The sequence below is a fragment of the Oxyura jamaicensis genome, chromosome 2, assembly GCF_011077185.1.
Source record: "Oxyura jamaicensis isolate SHBP4307 breed ruddy duck chromosome 2, BPBGC_Ojam_1.0, whole genome shotgun sequence".
Lineage (NCBI taxonomy): Eukaryota > Metazoa > Chordata > Aves > Anseriformes > Anatidae > Oxyura > Oxyura jamaicensis.
Genome location: NC_048894.1, coordinates 134992903 through 135015668, shown reverse-complemented (window position 1 = coordinate 135015668; position 22766 = coordinate 134992903). Strand labels below are relative to the sequence as shown.

Here is a 22766-nt window from a genome sequence, read left to right as displayed (position 1 = left end):
CAGCTGTGTATCCTCTATGGACTTTGGAACAAGCTATAAAAGTAAAAAGAAAAACATACTTTGCCAGCTCCTTACAAAACAGAGCCAGCACTTTAAAACCAAGTGGGTCCTTTTCCGCCCGGCAAATCTTAAGGTCGGCCTCTCAGGTCACCATTTGGGATTACGTCAGGGACCAACCGGTTGGGTTCAGGCAGGCTCAGGTTGGTCTGGCAGGCTGCGTGAAGTGAACAAAAGCCAGACCAAGACAAAAAGTTGAGGGAGTGGGATAGGAGGAAATGAAGAAGACTGTTCCAAAGGCTTTTAAATTACGATGGCCATGTTGTTGCAATACTATTGGAAAACTAAATGAATTGCTCCCTTCCTTAGCCCCCTCCTGCTGTGGCTATATTTCTTTTAGCTAAGGGCCTGAGTCAGTAAAGACACATCCAATTTCCATGCTGTCCAAATGTTTGTAATCACTGCAGAAGCCAGATAGAGATTTCAGTAAAATGTACTCTCATGCTAAAGAAGGCTGTTCTTTAGGTGGCTGTTAGCCTTCAAAGTTCTCAAGACCACAGAACTACTAAGAAGGGACTGATTTCCTGAAAATTCTGCCCATCTGTTTTCTTAAAAGCAGAGGTGTTTCAAGAGTTTCTGTTCAGGAACCTAAAAGCTGAAGCAACTTGACTCTGTAGTCACTACTGAAAAAAGCAGACTATCTTTATTATGTCTTAGTTCAGAGTTACATTACTGGAAAGCCAGAGTTCTTCTACATGCTGTAAAACCACATAATAAATGCAGTGCACTTTTTCTGGAGAAACCAGGAGCTCTGTAACTTCACAGTCCATAATACAATTTGCAAGGACACAGCTACAAAGAAAACAAGATTTTTTAGTACAATCACAGTAAAAAAAAATATATAAATTTTGCAAAACTTTAGGGCTTCACCTGGCACAGGTTGACAGACTCTCATCAGTAGCTTTCCAAGCAAGCACTACTCATTACATATAAGATCTATCACCTTTTCTTCAGTTGTTCCATAGCCATTAAACACCCCCTGAGTGCAATCACAACCATGTAGGCTAGCAAGTTTCCTGTACAGAACAAAGATCTATGTCAAAATAAATTGAAATTGTAGAGCATGATAAGTTGTGAATTTCATGGTGGATTCCCCTTCCCTTTGTTTGCCCTTCTTTTCCCCTTAAACAGCCAATGTGTCTGTTTAAAGAGAGAGGGTTGCTTTCTATTTTTTGTTTTGTTTCCTCTTACCTTACTCACATAATTCATTGCAGACTTCAGGACAGTAACCCCTGTAGAATTTGCTAGTGGCCCACAGAGCTAGCATAAAATAAAAAGTTACAAGTCCACATAACCTTAATTTTATGGTTATAAGCTATATTTATAGCCATATCATAAGTTTGAAAAGACTGCTAAGTGTTCAGTGTGGGAATGCAGGGAATTTCTCCTAAGTTAGTTTTATGGAGAAATGTGTTGTTAAACTGTAGGAAAGGTTACGGTCCTTTCAAGTCGTCCAGAGCAGAATGCCTATTAGGTATTTTTAGGGTATTTATAAAATACCCCAACCACTCCCTCAGTATCGTTCATTGAAATTCAAATGCAGGACCTTTGCTCTCTTCAAGTCCCTTTGGTTTTAACACTGTAAACTATAAAAAATCAAGGTAGGAGAATTTGCTTTTTAACTCTTGCCCACCTGCATTTTTTTTTAATATTTGCAAGTTTTTCTCACCGCAGCACGTAAGTATGACACAGCCTAGTGAGTATATGATGTACCAGGCTGAAACTTCACCAACAGGAGTGGTTGGATTGGTCTTAGTACTTTTTGTGGTGATTTTACTTGATGACCCTGAGCAGGATATACCTTCCTGTGTGCCTCGGTTTTTCCACCTGTAAAACTGCAATGATGATAGTAACTTCTGAACACGCTAAGGTCCCCTTGTGACCAGCCAAAGAACAAATATTAGACAAGAGAAAGTACTGTTGCTACACACACCTCTCAGTCTCTCCTTCTCAGCCTTTAGCTTCCCTCTTTCAAGGCATGCGCCCACTCAGCTTGCTGGATGGCCACACAATAAACTGGACTAACAGAATGGACGAAACTGGACATAACAGGATGCCCACGTTGTGGAGCCAACCTGAACACTTGCAGGAAATCCACTGCTTCCAGGACATGGATTGGCTATACAGTTAGGGGTAGATGGACAGGATGGGCCAGGCTGCAGGGATAGATTCAGAGGAGACTTCATCTGCCCTGCACGGTAGCTGCCTCCCTGTCTTCCCCCTGGATGTGCTCCTGCCATGTAATGTGGAGGGACGCAGGGCTTGGGGAAGAGCTGGAAAAAAAAAATAGAAAAAAAAAAAAAAAAAAAAAAAGAAAGCTGGCACTGAAAGCTACACACTGCCAATGGGTACATGGGAACCCCACAGCTTCTTGGTTTGATACAAAGCACACCTTGGTTTGATAAAAAGCACACCTTTTTAAAAATCAACTTATTTCCTATGTCTACTTTTTGAAATTATGTTTGTCATTCACCACATGCACCATGAATGATGAAGTTTCTCTCTTCCCCTTGTTGCTCACATCATTTTTACTTAAATTCTGCATTTCACTTGTAAAGCGAACAGTTTATTATTTTTTACAGAATGTCGAGAGGGTCTGAGCCTGAAACAAGCCTTTGCAGTTCAGCCTACAGTGTCATTTAAGAGAGGAAAATAAATTGTGTGATAGAGACTCTGAAGAGCAAACACTTTCTGGCACTAGTTTTCTCTTTCTGGCATAAAGGTTTTTCAGAATGCAAGGAAAAATTCCCTTTATCTTCCAACTACACAGTTCACTAGCGGCATCTTTGGTTTTAAATGACTGATAATCTACTCTCCCAGTGGAGGTCATTAAAATAAATTTTAGAGCAGTTAAACAGCTCCTTGAAATTCACTTTACCTTTTGCCAGCTTGTTCTAAAAACAGTAATGTCACCCTGCAATGCCCTCTGCTGGGAGACATGACTTGGAGCTGGAAGGAAAGCCACCAGTTCGTGTCCTCAAGCAAGAAGCAATGAAACTTCCAATTAGATGGACTGGATTTTCACCTTCAATATGTAACCCTGGCACCACTGAAATCAGTGGGGTTCTAGCTTTTATTTTCTATGACTTCACCTTTAAACATTCCCCCTTTAGAAAACTACACTTTTCAATATCTGACCTGGAAAAAAACTCTTTATTTCAAGTCCAAAATTAAAAGTTCATTACTGACTTACAGAGATTAAGGTTTCTTTTTAGCATTTATCAAGCTCCAAGAGAGAAATGTTAAAAGGAAACTGCAAAAGGCATTGCTCCTCTTGGTTTACTTCTAAGTCATTTTAACTGAAGACTGCACGTATACAAAGTCACACATGCAAATAGACAGAATCATGTATTACACAAATGCTAACATATATTTTCACTGACCAGCATTCTTGTACCAGAAACCAGGTACATATTATGCAGTAAAACAAAGGAATATATCTGGAACCTCCAATGTGAGAACACCAACCCTGTAATTTGCCACATCCAACTTCCCCTGAGATGCAGCATCCTGGCGACTAAGGAAGAAATATCCAAGTCTGTTCTGCTGAGGGCTCTGAAACTAGACTACCTCAAACTGCTAGCTTTACCACACGCATGATGCCTGCCAAAATAAATAAATAAATAAAATATCACAAGACCTACTTAGATCCATAGAGTATTTAAAACAAGATCCAAAATTCCTTAGGTAAAACCATGCTGAATGGCTGGACCAAGAAAATACTGATTTGTTCTAGTCCATAGAAACTACCTACAGCTAAAGTTTTATTGTCTTGTCAAGGCAAGAGCAAACTTTGGCCAAAGAACTGACTGGCTAAGTGAAAGACAAGGCAAGAGAGCACCCATTTCTAGATGCCATAGAAGAAGAGACAGACACCCTGGTACTTACCACAGCTATAGGTAGACAGAGAAGCCACGCAGCACATAGATTCAGATTTGACCACATAATCTTCCTTAAATTCCTCTCCTCTGTGCCTTTGGGCTGGGCTGCCGAAACAGCAGATATGAGCCTACCCCTACACTGCTCCCCCCACCAAGACTCAACCACCCGAGGGGCCTACAGAGAAGCCTGGTCAGAACAGATGTGGGCATTCAGGCAGTAGAAAAGCAATGTGGGAAAGACAGAGCAAACAGATCAGCAGATACAGAAATCTCAGAGAACTTGCAGTTCCTTTACACATCGCTGGTCCTAACTGTAGCCAGCACATGGCTCGGCCTCTTGCTTGGCATTATTCTGGAGGGACAAGCACTGCACCTAGCCTTTGCCTGGCTGCCTTCACCAAGACCAGTGCCCATCAGCAGCTCCACAGCCAGTGCAGAGAGAGGGCCCAGGTTTGCCAGTACCACTGGCAGTTTCGCTAGGCACAGGTAAGTGTCCACAGCTCAGCCTTTCTCTCCAGGTCCCCTCCTGCTATGCACTCAGCTGGGTTCTCCTGTTGATGCACAGCATCATCCTGACAGAAAGGCACATGCTAAGGGAGTGCTGTGGCAAAAGATGATAGGATTTCTCAACTTCAATTCTTATAGCATAGCAAGCTGCTTAAAGAGTGTATGAAAGCTATATCCACTTGCAGATTTATCCACAAATGTACCCAGAACCAAAATAATACAAAATCAGCTAGAGTTCATACAAAGAGCAAACTTACCCTTCACGTGCATACTCACACCACGACCCCATGGCTTACAGGCTCGTTGTTCCCAGCTCACAATTCATCTGGAGAATCATCCCTTAAAAATATTTTCCAGCCTTGGCAAGGGTGATGTAATACTATCGCTGCTTTGGTTTCAACTCCCGTGTCCCTCAGCTAGGATGGCCTTGCATGCTGTTTGTCTCTCGCCGCAGCTGTGCAATGGGCAGCAAGTAGGAAGGATTTTTCCACTATAGCCCCTGGTCCTCTCTGCTGGACGCCTGCTCCTTACTACTCGTGTTCCGCAGCTTCGGTCCTTCCTGGCCCACCCGTTATTTTAAATTTACTGCTAATTATTATTTCTATCTTTTAGATTGAAATATTTTTGCCTTGTGATGAGATGCTTCCCCTGCATTACCCTGCTTTATCACTGTGCCTCCCTCTGCCCTACTTTACAGGGACAGACACCCTCAGTGCCAGAGAATGCAGGTGCAGCAAAGCCACATTGTGCCTGGCAACACCATTTTTATTTGAAGTTACACATAATTATCATTGATTTGCAAGTGTGACTTTCTTGATACACTTCCTTAGAAGCTAATAGTTTGGGGTTGTTTTTTATTTTTCCAGAAATGACTTTCCAGTGTTTGTTATGCCCTCTTGGAGGTCAAAATGTCATGTTTGTAGGCAGTTTTCAAGACTACACCAGGTTCATGAAAAGGCTCATAGACAAGTGTTTTTCTGCTTTGCGTACTATCCTGAAAACTTTATCCTTCCCTAGGTAAATGCCAAACTATTACATTCATTTGAAAATGGGCACGTGTGGCTACAAACATCCAAAAGTATGTATAATCCTGACAACAAGGGCTCAGGTTGCCACTGTGGACACAGCTGCTCTCCTCAGGAATATCTCCCTATGCAAGAGAAGTGGATAGTCTAGGAACCAGGTGATGGTTGCTTACACACCCTAAGCCTGAAATGATTAATCTGAGGAAAGGTTGGAAGTAACTGAAAGTTGTTCCAGTCCTAATGCCAGTCTGGTCCTCACGGGTGAGGCAGCTGTGCCAGAAAACCAAGCTGAAAATCCACGCTCTGAGCTGGCACCTTTGATGGAAGGATCAACAGTGAAGTCCAAGACTGAATTGGCCTCCAGCTTATACGGTCCTCTGATCCAAGGCTGTCTCTCAACATCACAAATGAATAACATTACACCAGGAATCTTGCACACAGTGCTACTTTTGCTGCCAAGTAGTCTTTCAAGAAGTTGTCTCCCAATCTGATATCTTTACAGAGAATAATTTCATCCACAGAAATGCTTACTACTGGCTAAATTATGGCCAAGAATCTACATTCGGCCTGAATTTACTCATGTTAATGCACTGCACCACTACTGGAAAATAAGCATGGTGTCGCTCAAAATGATATTATACTGGAGTGTGACCAGGAACAGGATTAGAGCAATAACTTGTGACTGGGCACAAGAAGTTGGACTGGTTGAAAAATGGGGCATGACCCATTTACATTTGCTGAAGGCAGCACAACACCTTGGTGACAGGCAGCTGCTGTGCTCCTGCCTCCACCCCAGCTTCTGGGGCAAGAGCTGGAAATGCAGAAAGGGCTGCAACATGTCATCACCACATCAAGAAGAAGGCCTCCCTGCATTTATTTCCCTCCTGGCTGGCTGCAGGTAGCACAGCACAGAGGAAATGGTAGCTTCGGTACTTCCCGGCTCTGCCAGCCTTTATCATCGCCTGAGCACTAGAGATCGATCATTCAGAGAAGGGAGCTGAGGAAAGCTCTGATCAGCTTCAATTAAGGTTCTCTTTGTTCTCCCAGAGAAAACACGGGAGGTAAATTAACATCCTGCTCTAGGAAGTTATTTTGTCCTCATCACTGTGCTGCCAAAAGCTAGTTTTATCAACACAGCTGAGAAGGCTTGCAGTGGCTTGTGGTTTAGAGACCATGACGGCTTCTACTCAGGCCAGTCTTCCAGCTTTCTGTCCTCTCTTCCTGAGGATACACTATTAAGAGTCTTTTTTAAATAAAATAAATAAATAAATAAATGTTGCCAGACAAAATGATTGTTCTGCACTTGAGATTGACACTTTTCCAGACCTCAGCAGTCAGTAACCATTCTGTTTGCACCGATACAAGCCCCATGCAGTCAGCAAGACTCATGATTTGCACAAATTAATTCACTCATCTCCTAAGAGAGGGCAAAATTCAGGATGTGACCTCAACTCCTGTCTCCTATACTTCTCCTGGCCACAGCTTAGCTGAAGGCCCAGTACGTCAGCTTCACCTCAATGTGATTCCAGGGGCTGGTCTGGAATTAATTTGACCCAGTCTCTTTGATTGCTTTGGGCCTTTCAGAAGTTTTGAACAACAAGGATCTAAACAGCAAGCAGTAATCTGCACAAAAATAATATCTGCAGTTTTTTTTTAATTCCTTTGCAGAGGAATTTTAAAGATCCGTGCCTCTTTTTTTTTTTCTTTTTTTTTTTTTCTTTTTTTTTCCCTTCAGATGCTTTCCAACTGAGCAAATGCTGCAGTGGGTTCATGGGAGAAGGCCTTGAGGCACCCCAACTTTGGCACCATTATCCCAGAGACACTCCATACATTTTTGGCACCTTACAGCAGACACATTGACAGCCACAGTATTGATGGAAAAGGAAAGAAGCTGTTTTGCAGTCAAGAGAGAATGTACTCGGATTTCTAAGGCCATTTGAACGAATGCCAGAATGATACTGGATTTCGGCATTAAGCTCCTTTAAGATGATGCAGCAAGTGGTCTTTTCCACATGTGATGATGTATTTCAGGACAAGAGTTTCTTCAAGATTTTCCAAGCCTGTGGGCTCCTGATCCTTTTTCAAATTACAGAGATGATAGCATACCAGGGAGAATTGTGATTAGTTTAAACTCTCCACAGCTGTGAGAGATGAATGTAAAAATTCCACCCAAAAATCCGCTTCTTCTGGATTGAATTTACCTACATGACACTGAGTCCTGACCAAGGGACCACTTAAAAGAGCTGGAGCAGCATCAACGCTATATAGTTTCTTCCATCACATCAACCCAGGGAAGGCTCACAACTGCTCTGCCCAACACACCCCCCAGCAGCGTTGCCATTGCACCGGCTGGGGTATTAAAGGAGCCCTGGGATGCATGGGGAGGAAAATGGAACAAATAAATAAAAACTTAAGTACAAGGGAATTCAAACAGGGCTTGCAGCTCATTACAGGGAATGCCAGGAGGATTGTAAAACACCTTGTAACCAAGAGGCTTTGCTTGGAGCTGTTAAGGACTGCAGCCCCCACTTCATCACTAATTTTGAACGGTCCTGGCGAGGGGGCAAGCGCTGAGCTTTCTGTCAGCCGACCAGAGATGGCAGTGCCATGCTTTGTGTTTAACACAGGCAAGATGCTGCTTTTATAGGGGTTTGCTTTAAAATCCTACATAAAGCACACTCAGTGAAAAAAAAAAAAACGCTTAAGATACCTCCTAAAGAACCCTTTGAAGATACTGTGTATGGCTGGAGCACTCGGTGCTGACTGAGAAACTGCTAATTACCAGTCACAGCCTGGCCGTGGCCACTTTGCCTGACGTGCCAGCTGGAACTGGCTGAGGCTGAATGGAACTGGTCGGAACTGGCTGGAACCGGCTGCAACCAGCTGGAACTGGGCAGAACCAGCCAGACCTGGCTGAAACCAGACAGAACTGGGTGAGACTGGCTGCAACCAGCTAGACCTGGCTGGAAGTAGCTGGAACCTGCCAGAACTGGCTGGGACTGGCCAAAACCAGCTGAGACTGGCGAAAACCAGCCAGAAGCCCCAGCCTGGTGCCACCAGCATCCTTCCAGCCATGCCAAAGGCTGCCCATGAGTTTCCTACGGGCTGACTGGGATGTGCTGTGCGCACAGGAACGTACCTGTTTTGAGGTACTGAGTCCCTTCTCTTGACAAGTGCATCTAAATTAAGAAATAAATAAATCAAGAGGCATTTATGCATGTAGCAAAGTTGGGCCATTTCCTCATAATCACAGCAACCTGAGAAAATGCTATTTCTTTTTGCTCTAAACAGACCAATACGCAACAGACCGAGATACCCAAAAAGTGCATTAAGCATTTAAATGCACCTCTATTTTATAACTTTCAGTTCGCCCATACAGACGCAGTCCGTACCCCTGTAGTTTTGACCAGAAAAGGCCCACCGCGCCCCGAGATGGGGCCGGGGGCTCACAGACGTACTGCGGCGGGAGGAGAAGTCACACCGCGTGTAGTCGTGGCCGAGTGGTTAAGGCGATGGACTAGAAATCCATTGGGGTCTCCCCGCGCAGGTTCGAATCCTGCCGACTACGGCCGGAGCCTGCAGGGCTGCGTGCGACTTTTTAAATCCCCAATTTCCGTTTTTTTTTTTTTTCCTTTTATTCCCAGTTACCGTAGAGGCGGGCACGGCAGGCAAAGGGGTGCAGGCTCCCGCCCGCTTCCCGTGCCCCCCGTACCCCGGCGGGCTCGGAGGCTCCTCCCCTGCCGGCGGGGGCGGCGCGGGGCCGCCGTGGCAACGGGTGGCGGCGGCAAGATGGCGGACGACTTGGAGCGGCTGCTGGACGAGGTGGAGGCGCGGCTCTGCCGCCTGTCGGCGCGGGGGGCGGCCCGCGGCCCGCTGCACGGCGGCCGGGAGGATGAGGAGGGCGCAGAGGAGGAGGAAGGGGCGGCGGCGAAGGGCAGGTTAGCGGTCCTGCGTGGGTATATTCCCCCTCCCGCATCTCCTGGTGGCGCTGTGCCCGCCCAGCAGGAAGGGGTCGGGGCCGTCCCGGGGCTCAGACCACCGCCACGGAGGACCCGGAGCGCTGGTCAGTTTGCGGTGCTGTGTTTATAAACACCCGAGTCGTGTGCCCGCAAGCCCTGTTGCTTCTGCTAATCGTTGTCCCTCAGGAATATCGTATAAAAGTGGCATTAAACGTCACATCAGCTTGCTTGTGAGTTGCAAACGGGTGGCGGTTAGCTCTGTAGCTGACCCCATGACAAGTAAAATGTGTGTGTGTCCTGCGGTTTGTAATAGGAAGAACTTTATCAGTGGTATTTTCAAATGTTTCCTTCCGTTAGTTATGTGCATTACATCTGTGTTCTGTTAACACTTTTTCTACTAATCCTCTACAGTAAGTCCCTACCTTGCACTGTACGCCTTTACGGATCCACTCCAACCTTGGTGATGTTCAAAGTGACGGCCTCCGTGCCAGCATCTTCGGGCACTGTGGGGCATGTCTGGTGGCACTGCCACCACGCTGCCACTGCCTGCCAGCTTCCCTGCCAGCTGCTGGGTTGTCACCTGTCCCCCTCTGGAGGTCAGCAGCTCTCCACAGTAGATGTCCTAGGCTGCCAGACTGGAACATCTTGCAGGTGTTCCCATCTTGAACATCTTCCCAAACTTGAAGAGCCTAATGACTAATACAAGACAAAAAAGGCCACAAGGCTGGACTTCCTCCTTGTTTGCTTAATGAACATCTAAATTTAATCAATCTTACTAGAACTTTAAAAAAAATCAGGTTTCTTTCTCAAGAGTAGCTTTGCTGGTGGCTGGCTGATGCAGTGGTACTTCAGGCCTCTCTTTCTCTGACAACGAACCAAGCGAACAGCAGGCTCAAGTGACATGAATTCGCACTTGAGTGAAAACAAAGTGCCAGTATTTCTCTAAATGCATACAGGTCAGCAGGAATTCCTTCAGAACCCCTTTTAAGAACGTTTAGATTGTGTTAAAGCACTGCTGCTCCACCAGCAGCACACTTTCTGTGAACTTAAACTTACTGTCTATTATTAACTTAAACTTACTGTCTTAAAATTACTGTCTATTGCAGTATTCTGGCCATGGGGTCCTTTTCCATGGATCTGCCAGCTGCTTTACAAAATTGAAGGTGATTCCTCCTTTCAGTACGCAAGCAGATGTCAAAATACTCTTCTTTTTGTCTGGGATTGCGGTGTTGTAGAATGACCGTATACAAGTATTTTCATATTGAATTTCCTAGTTTTACTTGAGAGAGACTGTTCACCCATGTTGCAGCTAAACACTTGTCAGCACTCAGTTGACTGGATTATGCCAAGTATTCAAACATCTCTGCTGTAGCTATATCTTTTTTAACATTTTTTCACTTTTAATACAGCTTTTACAGTCATAATATATTACAGTCAAAATGGCAATGTGTCCTTCACTAATTCAGTCACAACTCTTCTGACTTGTGTTCTGTGCTGAGGAGGAAATCAGTAAGTGCAAACACGTTTCAAACCCATTTTTCCAACAGATGCTGTTTGTAAGAGTGGCACGGATTCTACTTAGGTATGAATTCTGCTTGTGCATTTATTCATTGTGTAGAACATACATTTATACACTGTCGGATTTCGTAAATGTAAATAAAGCTAGCATTGCTCTTGAAGCAGCTTTCTGCCAGTACATTAGCAGCCTGGCATTGACTTCACTGGATTCTTTCACTGACTGTAGGTCCACAATGGAATATGTTTCTTACTATCCTTTGAGGCTTCTAAGAAGGAGATCGATCCTCACTGCTTCCTCAGTTAAGTCTGTTCTTACTGAAGTGTTCAAACCGTGGTCTGTGCAGTCCTCATTGTCACTTCAGATTCTTCAGATCCATCAGAAAACTCACTGAATCATCTTTGTGAAGCAGGAGAGAGAGCACAACTTCTTGTGGACAGCTGTGTGAAATGCCCCATGTTTTTCTATGATGACAATCATATTGTATGACAATACATTTGCACAGAACGTGAGCACCCCCTTTCAAACAGGCCAAGAAAGGTGAACTTTCCAAATGTGTCCAGCCGCATGCATCTAGTTTGTAAGGATTAATGTGCAATTAATCCAATAATAGTATGTGTGAGTAGCCTTGTTCTCTATTCTGAGCTTGTCATTTTGAATTGCTAACAAAAACTGTAAGGTTTATAAATTATAAATTATGGATTATAAAATAAATTCAAACACTGCTGCTCCACTTGAATAGAGTAAATAAAAAGGCTTTTTTTTCTTTTTTATGGGAAGCTCTGTGCATTGCCAGCTTGGAGGCACAGGCTTTAGTAAGCAGATTTACTGTTTTAAAAACAAGTTGCCCTGGTTCCAAACACAATACCGAGGAGCGAGTTCAAATTTGCATACAGCAGAAACAGACATCCCTCCAAACACAGCTGTCACTTTTGCTGTGTATTACTGCTGTATTTTAGCACCATCTGCTTTTAAGATTGACTTATGTTATGCAGCCTTGTCAACCCTTCCATAGGGACAGTACTAGTACCACTTTCAGTGGTGGTAGACCACCAGTGAAAGTCTGCTACATTTCCATCAGGGGCTTCTGGACACCTGGAACAATGTCTGTTACCAGAGCCCATTAGAAGGGATGAGTGAGGCATAAAGCCTGCACATTTCAGAACGTTATTACAGTGTTTTAGAGATTTCTGTGAAAATCAGGGCTGTACAATAACCCAATAACCCTCAGTAAGTGTATAAAGGTTATATTATCAGTGTTTTATTCAAGCTTGGAAGTGCTTGGAAATAAAGAAACAAGCAAAAAGAAGGCTTATGCTGGGACAGGGCAGTTCAACAGGGACTGAAAGTCAAGATCTGGATGGCCTACCTTGGATACTACAGTAATTTTAAAGGATTTATGTTTATGTTTATAACTTGCAGTTCTTTATAACGGCTCTGATCACATTGCAAAATGGAGGTTGATGTGTTTGTTTTTCAGATCAGCTACAATGTTTATGAGTCTTGGCAGCAGTGAAGAGGATATAGATGACGTTATTGATGAAATCTGTAATGACAGCTTTGCCAAAACACCTCCGGTGAGTACGAGTCTGGAGAAGTGCAGAAGTTCAACAACGGAAAGAAAAGCACCACTAACTAAAACTGGTTTAAACCAAAATTGAATTAAAATAAGCTTTAATGATGGAGAGATGTTCTTATGCAGGCAGTAACAGGCCTGCATAATTCCACTTGAACACAAGAAGACACGTTTTTACTGTGAGGATGGTCAAGCACTGGGACAGGTTGCCCCAAGTGTTTGTAGAGGCTGTTTGGTGAGATTTTCAAAACCCAGCTGGGCACAGTCCTGGACAAGCAGCTGATGCAGACGCTGCTTTCAGCTGGGGGTTGGCCTGGATGATCTCAAGTCCTCTTGAACCTAAATGATTCTGTGATTCTGTCTCACTGGTGCTGAGTATCAAGGAAAGATCACCTCCCTCAGCTTGCTGGCAACATTCTTCTTCATAACACAGTCCAGGATGCTGTTGGCCTTTGTTGCTGTGAAGGCACACTGCTGCTGGTTCACGGTCAGCTTGGCATCAACCAAGATTCCCAGGCCCTTTTCTGCAAAGCTACTTTCCAGCTGGTCAGCCCTCAGTATATACTAGAGCACGAGGGTTATTTCGTCCCATGTGCAGGAGTTTGCATTTTCCCTTGTTGAATTTAAAGATAGTCTTTTCAGCCCATTTCTGCAAACTGTTGAGGTCCCTCTGAATGGCGGGCAATCACCAGCAGTACCAACCACTCCTCCCAGTTCTCTGTCATCTGCAAATGACTTCTGTTGTTTGGCAGCAGGAGATGGAGATGAAGTCACCAATTTACAGTCAAGACAATCAGAGAGTGATAGAAGCCATTGAAAATTGATTTTCTTTTAGATATCATCAGTAGAAAGCTGTATGATTTATACTTCCTATATATACAGCTCCCTGTGCAGATTCTCTTTATTTTTGTGAGTGAAGTGTTTTGTTTTAATTTTGTTTGGCCCTGTTCCTTACAGGATGACTTAATATGAGCCATCAAAAAAATGCTTGTATACCACAAATTACATCTGTCATTAAATGTGTATAATTCTACCATTTTAAATCCCTTGGATTTCCACTTTAGGATCTATAATTCTAGTATTCTAGAATTCTAATAACCTGTCTTATATGCAACAAATAAACTTTTCAAAGACACTGTCCTTCTGATAATATAAGACCTTGATGTGTTTTCAATAAAACCTTAAAAACACTGAGGGAGAGGATTCCTAAATTAAATCTGTTTTTAAAGGCAAAACTACTAGAAAGAGGATGTGAAGTCAAAGTGATCGCATAGTGTTCCGTCAAGCAGAGATGGGAATTCATTATAGGGAGATAAGCCTTCTTACCTATCCATCTGTAACTTCAGCAGATTTTGCCTAAAAGAGCCTTACAAATTCTTAGTCCCCAGCTTCTGGTACAGAGATTTTCTGGCTCTTGCTTTTTAAGTAAAACAGAATATTGATATAGAGCTGGAATTATGCCTTTTATTCTTTGATTGTTTTTTAAACAGAAATTGAAGTCTAATTCTGCAAGACTCACACCTGAAAACAGTAGTGCTGCTGTACAGACTCATAGGAGAAGGTAAGCGATAAATGTTTGGCTAGTTGAACGCAGCTTGATGATAGCTTGTTTTCAGCCTGGTAGTATTACTAATGTTTAATTTGTATTGACATGAACTAAGAAAAAAATGAGTACTTAGAGAAGCTTTATTTAAAAACAAAGATAAATAGAAAGTTAATTTTGAAGAATTACTAATGTGTTTTCATGTAGTCAAAATTATTTACAATTTTAGTATTATTTAAGTATCTATTGAACAATGGCTTCCCATCAAAACTTGCAATATGTAATCACGTGTATTTGGCGTAGAGTGGTTATCATCGAGTTTTTGTTTGAACACCTTAGTAATTGAAATTTTAAAATTCAATAGTTTGTAAGCATCGGGATGTTTTGCTTGTATTAAATGAATACTATCTTAGAAATACCATGCCTTTAAAAAACTAGAAGGAAATCTTGCTGAAAAGGCAATGCTTGAAGTAGTGTAACACATAACAGTTAAGGTAGCTATATTACTTTCTCCAACACGTTTTACTATAATGTTTGGGTTTTTTATGAAATCCATATAGGTGCTGTCCAGTATACCTGGGTGGAAGCGCTTCACCGAATGGCATAGGAACAAATATTTCAAAAAGGTAAAAAACAAAAAAATGATTCTGCTTGCTTTATCATTATTTTAAATCACAGCTGTTTTTCTGTGGTAGTACAGAGTTCTGAGTTTGAACAGTACGGGACAGGACAGCCCTGTATTCATTTGAACGTGTGGCTGCCTGAAACTGCAGTCTGAGTCGGCTGGTCCCCTCCAGTCCTCTGCTCTTGATAACAAAATCTTTAGTTCATCTGAGGAGTTGAAAAATGTGTGCATGTGAGACAAGAGACTACTTCTGCTGTAGCGTATTGTATTTTTTCTGCTTCTCATCAGCTTTCGGTGTAATGCTGAGTATGACACTTAAATCGTTAGGCTGGTTTAAATCATCCCAGAGCCCGAACTGAAGATAGGCATCCCAGAGCCTCAACCGAAGACAGGCAGAGTGCTTTGTAACTGCAGGAAAGGTACTTTAACCGTAGGGAAGGTAATTTAAATACACGTCCAGTATCCAATAGAACATGATGCGTTTATATCTGGGATTTTTTGTAATTAGTAATTATGCACTCGAGGCATATGTGGATGATGGTCAGGTGCCATACCAGTGAGGAGAATGAAAAAGAATGTATCTGGAGAATGTCAGTTTATTTGATATATTCAGTGGAGTTAGGAACCTGTAAAAATGAATACATGATCATATGGTTTGAACATGTACATAATGAATGTGCCAGATATATGAAAAATTAAGATTACAGGTTAACCTCGCTTCTAGTATTTCTGAGTGTGTCTGGTTTTAAAACTGTAATGATCTCTGTAGCTTCTCTGATTATAATAAGCTCTTGGAGATTTCTGCTTTTTTGTTTTTGACCAGAACATGTGATCAGCTACGTTGTACTGCTTGTGACTTCCGCGTGTCACTTTTCAATGACTACATCTGGGATCAGTCCTGTGATTATCTTTTTTTCAGGTATGTCTCAGGTGGGTTTGGTATTAGTATTGTGTTACTGTGCTTCAGGGCTAGATGGGAACAGGAAATAGCAGCCCTGTGTTAACTAATAAGGAACTGTTTGGTAATCAGTTGGGAAAGCCTACAGGGAGGGGGATGCAACATCTTCCACAATCTGTTTTCATTCCTTTCAATTTCTTCCCCATCACTGTCCCTCTCAGTTTTTAAATATAATTCAGGTTTGATAGATCAAGAGGCAATTTTACTGCTGAAATAAGAAAATAGTTTGTGTGATGTGTTGGCCTTTGGTGTGCCATTGCAGGATGCCAAAATTTAATGAAGTACCAGCATGTACTTCTCACCATATTCTCATACATACACAAACTACAATTGTTTTAAGTCAGCTTTCTTCTTTCCAGTATCAAGCATAATGCTGTCATGTTCAGTAAAAATCCGATTGTTTGGTTTCTTAATAGGCTTCATTTTGAAACAACTGGAGAGCTGGGATTTTTGTTTTCTTATTATACAGTGAAGTCTTCAATCATTTCAGTTTTTTGGGAAGACTGATAATTAAGGGGTTCTTTCCAGTTTCTTAAAAACTATGCAATGCCAAGACTTAGTGACGTGTAGCATACCAAGCATGCTCCTAATACAGACATCAAGTTTAAATTCTCCTTATTTTGGTGAATTTTTAAGACTCTTTACGTGCCTGTTCACACATAGAGGTAGTGGATGTGTTCAGAGTATGTTCTTGGCCACCAGGGGGTGTAGTATCTGGAACAGAACGCTGATGGATAAATCATCTCATTTTCCATTATTTTTCTTATACTACATTTTAGGTTTTTCCCATATTTTCCCTCCAGTTTCAAAAACTCGTGTTTCTCAATGAATGTTTTTTTTATTTCCTCGGTATATTTTTTACAACAAAATTTGTAAAACAATTGTAAAAATACATTGCTGCAGTAGTCTCCTGAGATGAGTTTGGTAGCTAGAAAGATTAAATAAAAATATAATTATTCTGTTTACTTAAAAGCTAAATTTTGGTTCTGAGATCTTGAATTAATAAACAACGTAATAACACAATCCAAGTGGTGGATGCTTGCACAGGAATAATTTTTGGTTTGATGTGCATTCTTCTCTCTTGTGGCCACTTCAGTCACTTTAATGACCATCTTGAGAAACAGCTACAAATAACATTTTTAACTCTGTAGTTATCCCCCTTCTGTATAGGGATTTTTACAGTAAGCTTGATAAGACCAGTACATTTTTGGATAATTTCTTGGTAAGACAATTGACTCTACCTGGTTTTCTTCCAAACTCATTCTTTGGAGGCTGAAGGAGCATCTCTGAACCAAATAGAGGACATTACTCACAAAAAGATTACACTTCAGCTGATCTGAGAATACAGAAACTACACACTGAGTTCTGCTCTCAAGAAAGGATTGTGTTCCAAAGAGAACATGAGCATATCTCTAAATTCGTTCATGACAGTGGTACTAAGAAATGTTCTTAAGAGCTTTTCTGAATTAAGATGGGTTCACGTGTCTTTTTTCTTTAAAAAAAAAAAAAAAATGATTCTAAACTGAACTTGTTTGATTGACAGGAACAATATGCCTGAGCTCAGTAAACTAAGAGCAAAGATGATAAAGAAGAAAGGGTCACGAGCATATGCTTGTCAATGCAGCTGGAGATCCATTGATGAATTAACTGACCTCCAAACAGACCAGCAGCTTCGGTGGGTTTGTGGTAAACATGCAGAATGAAGTCTTCTTGTGAGTGGTACCTAATTCTGTATGGAAACAGGTCATAGGCTTCGTTTGTTTCCTACACAGTTTTCAGACAACAGACGGAAACCTGAGTATTTATATCTAGAAATAGATGGCAACAGCCAGAGTTCAATCCAAAAGCAGTTTTTCACTTTGTATTTCAAGCAATATGAGGAGTTAAAATAATAGAAGAAGCAACCAATTTGGAGGCTTTCTGGAGACTAAAAGAGGTTAAAACTCACATTCAACAGTGTTAAAGGAAGGAAGAGGAAATCAACAGATTAAGGCACAGGGCAAAGGGTGTGTTCCTCTTATCTGGAAGAGAGCCTTATTTTCCCTGTCTGCAAAATGTTGGACTCAAAGAAAACAGGGGGCCAAGATACGGCCGTTTCAGAAAGCATATGGATTTCTACACAGAAATTACTACTGTCCTACTTTTCTCATAGCTGTTAATGAACAAATGGTTGTAGATCTCTTTAAAAGTACTGCAAGATCAGCTCTCATCACAAAGGTTTCAGCACACCCCAAAAGTTTATTTTAGCCAACAGCAGCCAAAAACTGCAGGTGTTGGAAATTTCCTTCCTGTTTGTACTGCTTTCTTCAAAGCACTTTCTGCTGACTCCAGACTTTTACTACAGTGAATTGCTTGGACTTCCCTTCAGCCTTCACTGCAAGACATGAACAGGTTATTGTGCAATTATTAAATATTTTGTAATTTTAAAGATATTCTGAAGAATGTATGACACCTATCAATATTTTCAAGGGAAAAAGATTCAGGCTTTGAAGAGTAAGAAAAAATAAATCCCCACTGAATTTCAAATTTGGATTTTTTTTAAGTTTCACTTAGCTTTCACTTCAGCTTCACTTCAAAATATTACATATTCGGAAAGTGTAACTGTCCTGTTGCGACACACTCCCTTCCCCCAATAATTTCATAAAACTATTTCCAGTATGTTGTTACTTGGTGAATTGTCTTGATTACAATTAATATTATGTAGCTTATGAGCTTGTTCTTTTCACTATGTGTAAATAACTCAGGAGATGGATTTGAGTTTAGGGAGAGGAGAAAGAACGTAAGGATTACCACTCCTGGCAATCATTACATTGAAAAGTGTCCCAAAATGGGAAGTCTGCTTGTGTTTTTGCTATGTGATATGTGAAACTGTACCAATAAATTCAAAATTACTTGCTTTGTGCAAATTGTAGGCATACAGATCGTTTCAGTTTTTGTGAAGTTTTGCTCATGGCCCTAACCTATACATGATAAATCTGTTCTTTTTCTGAGCTTTTCCAAAACATTTGCATGGTCTTTCTTACAGAAGTCATCTCTTGAATCTGTAGCCTTGTCTGTACCCCTCTGAACGAGCAGATCTTGGTGGTGACCAGAGGCATAAGGTACTCTGCCTCCTGCACTTTCATGAGTGTTTTTTAGAGCCTGTGGAGGACCTGCAGTGTGCCTGGGAGGCCTAGCAGTGCTTACGTACACAGTGCTTTGGTTCTCTAGAGGGCATGTTCCAGTGCCACATGTGGCATTGCTAGTAGGCTGAGATGAGTTGGGTTTGAAGAGGTACTTCAGCCTCTCTTGGCATAATAGAACATGCATATTTGGGGGTCATGTATCATTTTCAATGCAATTGCTGTTTCAGACAGCAATTTCAACTGCTAAAAGTCTAAAACCACAGGTTCAGGAGACAGGCAGACCAGAGACCATTTAGGTAACATCCAATTTGCTATTGGAAGAGGTCAGCTGAGCTCTCTCCTTTCTGGTGAGATAGTTCCAATGTTAGAAGTGTTCCTGAGTTTTCTTCAGGTGTGTCTGAGCGATTTCTGCTACTGGAGAACACCAGTGTTCACCGTAAGAGAAGAACCCAGCAGTAGTACTTAATTTACTAGCAAGCTCTAAGAAGAAACCCTATTCTTCTTCCTGAAGAAGAATGTATTTCAAAAAGTGCTAAGTTGCCTTGGCTCACCTGTCCCAAGGCCATTTGAGGCTGATGACCACGTAGCCCCAAGGGATGCTGTTTTGGCCTGGATTTCCCCTGGAAGTTGTGCCATAATGTGGGGAACAAGTTAGGCTTGCAACTTGTGAGCAGGCATCAGGGGAAGTCCTAACAGGCATCTGAGTTCATGAGACCCAGTCTCATGTGACTTGGAAAAGAAGCATTTCTCCTCTAGCCTGGTTTAAACAAACAAACAGAAATAATCACTCCCTCTGGAACAGTTTGCACTACCAAGCGTGTGAAGCAAACCAGGCAGAAACAAAGTTCAAGGCATCCTTCTTAGGGATTTTTATGACAAGAAGATGGCCTGCAGCACTTGTAAAAGTGAGGCTAGGAAGGAATTGAGAAAAAAGGACTGAGTATATAAGAGAAGTGAGCACAACTGGCACAAATATCAACTGATACCATTAGTAATACTCCTGGGTCATCTCATCCCCGTTCTTCTGTTAGCCTAGAGAGTTGCAGAAACATGGTGCTCTCTCGGGAGAAGATTGTTATCAAGCAATCATATCCCTAACACCATTAAGACCACTCCAAGCCCTGAAAATGTTAGAAGATAGTCTTTACTGGTAAATGTATATGGAAACTTGAACATTCCCTGAAATAGCGTTTATTCACGTGTACTTGGTTCTGGCCTTGATCAGAGTGGTGGGATATGACAACACTTTGTCCAGGTGAAGTTTTAAATGTGCAGAAGTAGAGCTTATTGTATTGTTTTCCATTATAGAATTCAGCATATTTCAAGATCTGAGAATAATTAGTGTGTCATTAAATATAATTATTTTGTTGGAAAGAAGAGTGGCTTTCAGTATTTGATTTCCCTACCTTTGCTTTCTTCCGTGTTAGATGTTACAAACCACTCCAAAGCCTTCAAATGAAAAGAATGTAAAGAAATGTAAAATCGGAGCTTGCACGTTTATTTGATGGTATTATAAGATTGCAAAAAGGTTCTCAAGATACAGCCCAGACCTTATATGATAGTTCTGTGTCAGTTATCTGAGATAGCAGGGATTATATAAAGAATTTTGTTGAAGAATGCCGTTCAGCTGTTGTCAAACAGAAGTACCAGGGAATGGTTTTGCCAAGTATAAATGTGACCATTGTTTTCCTCCAGTTTTTGCTTTGGAAGAAATAATACCATTTCTGTTTGTGAAGCAGGCAAGGTGAAAGCTTGAGACTTTCATTGGGCTTGGGTGGTATGCTTGGAAATTTTCTAGCCTGCAGCTTTAGTCTGTAGCAGATCCCTCAACAAAACAGAAGCAACGAAGTATGACAAAAGGAGAATCCACGCAAAAGCTTGCACTTGGATATGTAGCCAGTGGTTTAATGTCATACCAGCTTTTCCAAATCTGTGTTCCTGCAGTACTTCTGGATAGGAAACAAATTCTCCTGTACCTAATACATTTTTATAGCTTTTCTTTATGAGATTTTAATGTGCTGTTCTATCTCACTTGTTCTATGTGCAAACGTAGATGTTTGTTAGGTAGGGTGTCCAACCCAGACTCTGCATATAGCTCAGAAGAGTAGTTGTTAAGGAGATTAGCCTGCCATAAAATTTAACTTCTAGAAGTGTAACAGCGTTACATATGGCAAGCTCTGCATTGTATAAAGTTGAATATATACATTTTTTTTTTATTAGCCATTTCAATTTTGTACTGAAGGTATTCTGTAAATGCTAGGCACTAGATGCTTCCACGTGTTAGAAGACTGCTCACTTCTCTTGTTTCCTGACATGTGAGTCTTTGGGTCAGGGCATGTAACCAGCACATGTGGGAGCCCCACAGTAGGCCATGTTGGGAGCTGGATAGGCAAATTCTTCTTCCTGACAGGTTTTTTTTGCACAGGGCCCAACCCATTTTGCCTGTTGTGTGACACCCGATAACCACAGACATGTCGAGTTGTGGGGGATGGAAATAAAGGAGTGTCAGGTGCTGCTCGTTTGTGACAGCCACATATGATGCCTGGGACTGGTCGTGTGTGCATTAAGTATTTTTTGAATGTAGACACATCAATAAAATGCAAAGTTGGAACAAATCTCAGTTGTGTTACTTGTAAACTGTGACTCTAATATGTTGTTCCTAGCCAAGAGAAGATTTATGAAAATGCTGCAGGACCACGTTTTCTCTGTTGGAAAGGTTATGTAATCCCCCTACTGAAAAAAGCATTGTCCAAATCATAAGAAACAAGTAAGTGCGTGGTTATTTTCCTCACATTAGTGGGGATGTAGCAAATGCCTAAGAAGTAAATGAGCTTTATCATTCTTTACCAGATAGCATGTGGACAGCACATTAAATTAGAGCAAGTTCATAAAAGTGCAATTACCACATTTCTTGGACATTCATCTAGGATAATAGGTGGAGCCAATTGCTGTGGGAGGTGGCACACAGCTAAAGCTGCAGACTGGGATGCTGGTACCTTTGTGTATCAGTCAGAGCAGGTTACCACCAGTTTCATGCTGGTCCCTTAAAATTGCAGTGTCAGTCCAGGAATCAAAGCCTTTGCAGTCCCCTGGGTCTTGCTGTAGAAAACTTTTCTTAATACCAGCAAGACGTTGCGCTACATACAGCAGTTAGAATAAATCTTGTTTCTCCAGCACAAAGAAACGCTGAATAGCACACAGTAGAGTAATAGACATAAATATCTCCTATAAGCTGCTTTGAGTTTGGACTCTAGGTGTTGGTGCTATATTGGCTCACAAGTACTCCTGACTTATCTTACAGCTTGCAGTGTCACGGTGCGTGGTTAGAAGGTAGGTCCTGTGCATGGTGAACTCACATTAATTCACTTTAATTCTGATGTTAGATGTGCTTTTAAAAGATGTCATTGGGGTAAAATGTGATTATACAATCTAGTCTGTAGAGGGCAGAGCAACACCGCTGAGCGGTACAGGTCAGGCTTCTGCTTCCTTAACACAACCTCATACTTTGTTTGTTTGTTTGTTTTTTCCTAGAATAATGAAGGTTTATGTGCAACCGATCTAGGCTTTTTGAACTTGTCTCATATTGGTGTAATTATAAATGGGACGGCTAGATCTGTGGCAACTCCACTTGATTTTTGTGTGATTTCATCCAAATTACTCAAGTGGTCCCTAACCAATACTGAAGCAGATAAATGTTTGTAGCCCTTAGCTAAAGAAGCATATTAAAGAATATGTGTGTGTGTGTATCTACACACGTATGTATGTTTGTTTATCTTTTAGCAACCTCAGTGGAAGAACTAAATCACCTTCATAGAATTACCATAGAATCACAGAATGGCTTGGGTTGGAAGGGACCTAAAGTCTGTTTAGTTCCAACCCCCCTGCCATGGGCAGGGACACCTCCCACCAGACCAGGTTGCCCAAAGCCCCATCCAGCCTGGCCTTGAGCACCTCCAGGGATGGGGCATCCACAGCTTCTCTGGGCAACCTGTGC

At 41.9% G+C, this 22766-nt stretch overlaps 1 protein-coding gene, 1 long non-coding RNA gene and 1 other non-coding gene across 4 annotated transcripts; 2 read left to right on the top strand and 1 right to left on the bottom strand.

Moving 5' to 3' along the window:
- Window positions 1–558: 558 nt before the first annotated feature.
- Window positions 559–8143, bottom strand: LOC118163212. 2 transcript variants are annotated; one of them, XR_004748922.1, is made up of 3 exons: window positions 4703–8143; window positions 3946–4043; window positions 559–3660 (listed from the first exon to the last, which is right to left on the bottom strand). It is a non-coding gene; the product is annotated as an uncharacterized LOC118163212 (long non-coding RNA). The 2 variants fall into 2 exon arrangements; XR_004748921.1 differs by lacking the exon at window positions 3946–4043 and having other exon boundaries at window positions 559–2330; window positions 3526–3660.
- Window positions 8144–8956: 813 nt separating this feature from the next.
- TRNAS-AGA lies at window positions 8957–9038 on the top strand. Its single transcript has one exon. It is a non-coding gene; the product is annotated as a tRNA-Ser (tRNA).
- Window positions 9039–9220: 182 nt separating this feature from the next.
- On the top strand, window positions 9221–21387 carry C2H8orf37 (chromosome 2 C8orf37 homolog). Its single transcript, XM_035319121.1, has 7 exons — window positions 9221–9408; window positions 12426–12522; window positions 14012–14082; window positions 14625–14690; window positions 15513–15608; window positions 17191–18804; window positions 19129–21387. Exons 1-6 carry the CDS (start codon window positions 9260–9262, stop codon window positions 17348–17350), a joined length of 639 nt encoding a protein of 212 aa, XP_035175012.1. The 5' UTR covers window positions 9221–9259; the 3' UTR covers window positions 17351–18804; window positions 19129–21387.
- The last annotated feature ends 1379 nt before the right edge of the window (window positions 21388–22766 follow it).